At 42.9% G+C, this 7162-nt stretch overlaps 1 protein-coding gene across 1 annotated transcript; it reads left to right on the top strand.

Moving 5' to 3' along the window:
• The first annotated feature begins 1501 nt into the window (after positions 1–1501).
• cldn5a (claudin 5a) lies at positions 1502–3075 on the top strand. The gene has a single exon (XM_084551826.1). The coding sequence runs from the start codon at positions 1619–1621 to the stop codon at positions 2264–2266; it is 648 nt and encodes a 215-aa protein (XP_084407952.1). The 5' UTR covers positions 1502–1618; the 3' UTR covers positions 2267–3075.
• The last annotated feature ends 4087 nt before the right edge of the window (positions 3076–7162 follow it).

The following is a 7162-nucleotide window of genomic DNA, read 5'->3' as shown; positions in this document are numbered from 1 at the left end:
CCTCTCTCTGCCCGCCGACTTTGTGGGAAATGTTAAATGTATTGTAGATTTATTTTGTGATACACTATCTGTTTAAAGGGTGAATGCGAAATTATCTAAGTAATATAGGCCTATATATATATATATATATATATATTTGTATAGCTATATATTTTAACCCTTTATATCTTTGCTATGGGACAAACTGTGGTTTCCTTTGTGTCTGGCCTATATTATGTCCAAAACGTGTCCTCAAAGGAATTAAATCTGCAATATGACAGACAGACAGACAGACAGATAGATAGATAGATAGATAGATTATTAATCACAAATTGGGACATTTCACAGTTGCAGCAGCAATTTACAGGCACTCAGCACACCATGCATAATCTACAACGATAGAAAATCTATATAAACCATATTTGCAAGAATAATAAAATCATAGAATCATAAAATTAATTGAAATTGAAATGATATGAAATGAATTACACTAACAAAAAACAAAACAACCTAAACATACGCATGTTTAGACACATTATAGGAATTTGAGGGTCTCCGTGTGTCTAATTTATGCCACTTTACTCTCATTATAATGTGATTTGTATGCAAAGACAAAGACAAAATCTTTCTGGTGAAATTTTGAACGGCCCTTACAATTCATTACATTTCAAAAATGATTCTTTATTTGTACAACCCCCCTCCCACTAGAAATATGACATCAGAATACCATGACAGATTATTATGAAAAATATTAAACCATGAGAACAATTGCACAAGTGTGGTCACCATTATTTCATCATAAAAAAAGTAGCTAAGAAAGTCAATACTGCAAAATCCAAATATGAATGATGAAAAACATAATTAAATATAACACGGTTTGTTTCTGTACAGACCAAGGAAACACATTAAAGCAGAATAGGCTTTAAGCCCAGCTTTAAATGAATGCATTTGACATGAATACAATACATGCATACATACACATATAGGCTATTTAATTAGTTTCCTGGTTGTTCTGGCATGGTAGTCTGCCGTATAAAAGTCTTTATATATATCAGAAAGGGTGTGAAATTGTCATTTTAGGCATTGTACCACAGACAAGTGGCATTAGTCTCCACGTCTGAAAAATCAATAACGAGCACCCTGACTCGCCAAACCCCATGCAATTCAACTGTTCCATAACCTTAAAACACCCCTCCACACCCCCTTCCCATAAAATCCCTGCCCCTCTCTATTCATTGTAAATAACTGTTCAAACGCACAATGAGCCCTGGACCGCTTTATTCAGTCCCTCAACTTCGCTGCCTTTCCATTGGTCCCTTGAGGATGCAGCGATAGCGGATTGGAGGAAAGTTTCTCCTCGGGTCCACACACCCCCACCCCGTCAGATATTCGTGGTTCGGTGCCACTGCGATTCCAGTTGTTTTCACATCCCCTCACCAACAAAGAGACTCGGACCTGCTGCCTTGCATCTCTCTCGGTAAATGTGGCGAGTGATGCGCAACTAACGACCGACGCTCCTGCACATCGAGGTGAAAACGAGGCGATAAAGAAAATAAAGAAACACTTCGCTCAAAGAAGAGAAATAACGGGAGACTTTGACAAAACTTCAAGCAGAGTTGATTGAACGTATAGAGCGAAAATGGTGTCTGCCGGACTGGAGATCTTGGGACTGTCGTTGTGCGTAATTGGCTCGCTCCTGGTGATGGTTGCGTGCGGGCTTCCCATGTGGAAGGTGACCGCTTTCATCGAAGCCAACATCGTGGTGGCTCAGACGATCTGGGACGGCTTGTGGATGACCTGCGTGGTGCAGAGCACTGGCCAGATGCAGTGCAAGGTGCACGACTCCGTCCTCGCCCTTACCAACGATCTACAGGCGGCCAGAGCGCTCACCGTCATCTCCTCCCTGATGGGCGTGCTGGGTCTGATGGTTGTGATTGCCGGGGCTCAGTGCACCAACTGCATCCGCACCGAGTACGTCAAAGCTCGGGTGGTGAACGCCGGTGGAGTCATCTACATCCTCAGTGGCCTGTTCGTGCTGGTGCCTCTTTGCTGGATGGCCAACAGCATCATATCGGGCTTTCACAATCCACAGGTGCCCGCATCCCAGAAAAGGGAGATCGGCGCTGCGCTCTACATCGGCTGGGCGGCCACAGCGCTGCTACTGATCGGAGGTACGCTGCTGTGCTGTTCATGTCCATCCAGCAGTAACACGGGATACGCGGTAAAATACGCACAAACCAAGAGATCCACGCAGAACGGGGACTATGACAAGAGGAATTATGTGTAGCTACGGAGCTCACAGCAGGCGGTGCGTAAAAGCGAACTGCGGCTTTTCAAAAAAACTTTTTTTTACGGACGTTGTCTTTGCACCTGCATTTTCTTTCTTTTTCTTTTTCTTTTTTAGAAATCTGAACTTTGAAAATCATTGGAGGCAACTCTGTCGTTTTAAACACTGGCCATTCGATATATGCTCGGACCACATCGTTTTTGTGTCTACAGGAGATTTTTAAAAGTCTATCAACTACAAGAGGTAGCTCACCAGAAAACGGAGTATCTTTGTTAGGTACCTGCTTTTGTAAAATCTTCGAAATCATTACTATTTTGAATTGTTTACCGTTGTTAACTACAAAGGTTTTTCTTTTGTCGAGGAACTATTGCCACTGAAAGTATAGCCTACACTGTTGTTTTGCCTTGATGTGCATTATCAGCACAAACTTGTACATTAACCGAGAAGGTTTGCACTCCCACACACTCAAGCCAGTATCCTTTCGGGGACCTGCGCAGACATGATGACAACAATGTCCACGAACAACAAACAACGAAGCTGAAAAGTTCACACATGTTAAAGTCTTAATGAATCTCGGACTGGCCTTTGTGTCGTCCAGAAATTGATGGGACGGACTTTGAAGTTTGTATTGTGGACCTGTAAATTCCAGTGAGTCTGTGAGCTATAGGTCATAACATGAAAATGTGCAGTCCGTTATTCGGCCGCACTGAGCACCTGCAAACGTTTTGCATCCTGTGTTCTCACATATTCCAGGAATAAACTTTGTTTTCTGTTGGTATGTTGTTGACGTTTGATGTCATGATTCATTATTCATGTATATGAAGATGCAATACTGTTTCATTTTATTAAGATTAAACTGAATATATTGTCTGAAATCTTTACTTTAAAGTGTGTTCTTACAACAAAGCAGCTGACATGCGAGTTGTGACGGCCTGCAGCGGCTGCACGGCTGTGCGTAATGCCGTTCCCACCGTGAATCCATAAACCAACCCCCACGGCGGGAGAAAGTATTTTGGTTAGCCATAGAAATCCAGATGACAATGCCCATTCAGCTAGAGTGGGGCTCTGCTGTTCAACTCACAATACTCTCCCCCATCCCCTTCAGACCAACCCCCTCCTCTCCTCACCCGCAGTCAGTGAAAGGCGTTCAAATTAAAGCTATGGAGAAGCTGCTGGAATCTTCTTCCTGCAAGTCACACCATTCATTCACTGGTCGTCACAACCCCATCGCTCTCCACCATCACTCTGAACCAATTAGTTGATCCATCCACACATTTACTCAAACACTGGAGCATGACATTGTAATGCAGTTTAATAAAGTTATGGCAATGTGTAACAAGTTTCAGTCTATAATTAAAACCACTCTGATTCAAAACTGTGACTGGATTACAAAAAGCTTATCCATACTTGTTTTGCTGGTGACTTAAGAATCTTAGCAGGTCAGCTGCCCTCTTAGAAGTTGAAACTATGGCCACGCAGAAAGTCTGCATACAGTCAGAGAGAGAGTGTGATCAGTGGACTCCACATGAGAACTTAGTGTAAAAATGTCACCCGAAATTCCTCACATCCAAAACTAATACTGATGCATTAACGCAGAGATCAAACTATAATGGCAGACTTAAGATTCAGTTATATTGCAGTGGTTGCAGAGGTTCAGTTATATTGCCTGGTTGTCGTGGAGATGTATCTGTTGACGTCTCCCTGTTGGTTTAAAAGTTAAGTGTGAAAATTCATTCACGTCCTTGGAAATGGAAATAACTCAAGCTTGTTGCAAATATCTGAGAAGAAAATAGTAACAAGGCCTCAAGTTTGGGTTTGTACTAACTTTGACATCTCGCACAAGGAGAAGAATAGGCTTAGGTCTAGAGTTAACTTATTGAAAATTAGAAATTAATTGTTAACAATGGTCTAAAATTCAGACTTTCCCATTTAAGGAATGTGAACATTTGCTTTTTTTGTTTGTCTTCTTTGATATTAAGTTGGATTCTTTGGGGATTCAGAATGCAAACTGAACAAAAGCAATGCAACTTTTCAGATAAATTAACCAAGAAAATAATTAAAAGAGTAATTACTGATTAAAAATACTTTAGATAGTTGTATTTCAGTAAAATGTGCCTGTAGAATTAGTACTCTCAAGCTGAGAACTGTTTTCAGTCATTGTTGTCTCTGTGGGTTTTTTTTCTACACAAAGGACCCTAATGGAAGGTGCCGCGTGATGTTCCTCAGTGAGATGTTTTTGTGGGATTGTTAGTTTCGCTTCTCCAGTCGCCACTCAGAGGGTGACGAAGCGCTGGGTGTGACGGGTTAAGTGAGTGTGCGTATGTGCGAGTGTAAAAAAAACAAAACAAAAAAAAAAGAGTTGAGGGAGGGGGGTGCACCTTTGAAAAAGGCCCTCAATCCAGTCAGGAGAGAGGCAAACAGGGCCGGCGACGTCACTCAATGGGCCCTCGTCATGGTAACCACCCAGAACCTGCAGTTGCCTGGCGACGGGAGCCTATAATGTGGTGGTATGGATGAGACTAATAAAAGGCCCGGGCCGGCAGACATTCCAACCAGCGTGGATTCACAAACACACACATGAACAAACATGCGCAGCGTGTACACAGCAGTCTGGAAGATGAAGGGGGGATTTACTTAAAGCCTGTAATGGTCACTGCTGAAACAGCTGCGATGGCGAAAACACATTCACTTCACTGCGTCTTATTTTTAGGAGCAAATGCTTCATGTTACCAAAAATGTCGAAACATGTAATGAATACATAAATGTGTGTTGCTGATATCACCGAAACTAGAACGACCTTTAAACTTGACCTCACGCAGCTCGACGGAGAGAGAGGGGGGGGCCACGCGGTGAAGGTCATGTCAGGAGTCGCTTAGGCTGCGCTCTGATTCTCAGATTTGTGCGCTCATCGGCGAGAGGCGTTCGGTGGGGTTGGGCTGGGCGAGGGGGTTGTTTCTCACGGCATGAACTTTGAACTCTGAGGCTGGTCACGGGTCAAGCAGGCAGAAAGTCACTTCCCTCCACTGACCAGGCATGAGCTCATCGATGCCGAATCCCCCACATTTGTTAGGGGTCGCAGCCCAACCTGAGCCCCTCACACCAGAAAATAACTGGTTACAGGGACTGTTTAAAGTCTTAATTTCACACACTGTAAAGCAACCAAGGCAGTGCAGATGAGTCATTAATCAAAAGAGACTTAATTGCTGTTTTTAGGGACTGACTCAGCCCTACTTCACAGCCAGCAGGTGCATACAGTCTACAGACTTCCCAGCTGGACGGAGCTTACTCACAAATAGTAAAGCCAAGAGTCAGCAGGTGGTTAAACGTGAAGCACAAATGCGGCTTTGTGTGCGCAGTTAAAGACCCCATGAGCCGTTTGTGTGAGAAACAATGTGAGAGCTAGAGTGGTTAGAGATGGAGACCAGAAAACAAATCAAAACAAAAAAAAAACAAAAAAAAAGAAGAAGAAAAGGCCGGTTCCTTGTCCTTCTCCCGCATATCCACAAAGTTTACAGCTTGGTGACTCACGAGTTTTTTGTCGAAGCCCTGTTGCACGGCCAGGTTTCCTGTGCAGCGGACAGCGGAACAGGAAACAGGAAAGAACATTGAGGGTGTGGAGAGGAGGAGGAGGAGGAGGAGGATGGTGGAGTGTGTATGGAGCTCTGTCGTTGTGTTAAACTGCTCCCAAAGCTGCGAACACAGGTACACGCAAACGTGTCTGAATCCGGCAACCGCCTGACTTCTATTATCTCACAGAAAACTTAACTGTCCCTTTATGTGTTGAGAAGTTCCACCAAAAATCTGAATGAATTGAGTTGCTTAATGCAGCGGTAAATGATGAATCCTCAGCAGGTCCATCATTCTGAAGTTATGCGATGACATTTTGTTTAAATCCAAGTCATGTTATTTAATGTTTCTTTATCAGATATGTCAAACTATTTGTATTCAGGTACATTTAAGACAAAACAGAACCGTCTATCTGATGCAATGCTGCAACCTCAATAAAACATAGCATCTTAGATGGGAGTGTTTCACCCAACACTAAGCTCAGGTAAAGCATTAAAGCTGTTGGTGGAATCTTATATCTACAAGGTAATAGGAGGGGATTTGAAACTTAAATCCCAGCTTTCCCAAATCCTATTTATTACACACACAACATCGACTGGGGGGAAGTTAAAATAAAAAATAATTCACACTGTTGAGGACTCACTTTAATAACAAAACCTCAATCCTCAGACCTTTATTGTATAAACTGTTGTGAAGTGTGATCAGGTTTAACATCAGGAGGCATAATTTATTATCCAAGGGTGAAGAAATTATCCGTTCTAGTGGACAAGAACTTCCACCTGTTGGGAAATGCGTGATAACATGAATGAAAATGTTTCCCTGTAACATCTGGAAGTGAAAACACGCAACGAGTTCACGGTGTCGACTTAAAAAGGTGATGATATGTCACAGCTTATCTCCGCTCTCCCCGAAGAGCAAGCAGCTGTAATATTAACCACAACCCATCACAATCCCAGTATTTATACAAAGCGCTGCCAAATATTTAATCTCATTTTCCTGTACCGCTACAGTATTTGGGCACTGGTGGGTTTTCTGAGACGAGCCAACAGCATGTTGCAGCCACGGCTGAAGGGTTTTCATAACACAGCGATAAATAAACTGTGCAGGGACGGTTTTATCGCGAAAATATGGGCGATGCAAAGTTGAAACAGGGAGTCTCAACTCCTCTCATGCCTGTCTAAGTGAGATCATGTTTCCAAATGCTTATTAGTGGGAGACTTTAAGTTCTTGAAAACCTAAAAAAAAGCATGTGGTCGACTTGCACATGTTTATGCAGGTAAGGCACAGAAGAGACAGAGTGGTGAATGGCAGCGGAGTAATGTCAGCACG

Source organism: Chelon labrosus (genome assembly GCF_963514085.1).
Source record: "Chelon labrosus genome assembly, chromosome: 9".
Lineage (NCBI taxonomy): Eukaryota > Metazoa > Chordata > Actinopteri > Mugiliformes > Mugilidae > Chelon > Chelon labrosus.
Note: the sequence above shows the minus strand (reverse complement) of the source record. Positions and strands in the feature narration are given on the sequence as shown.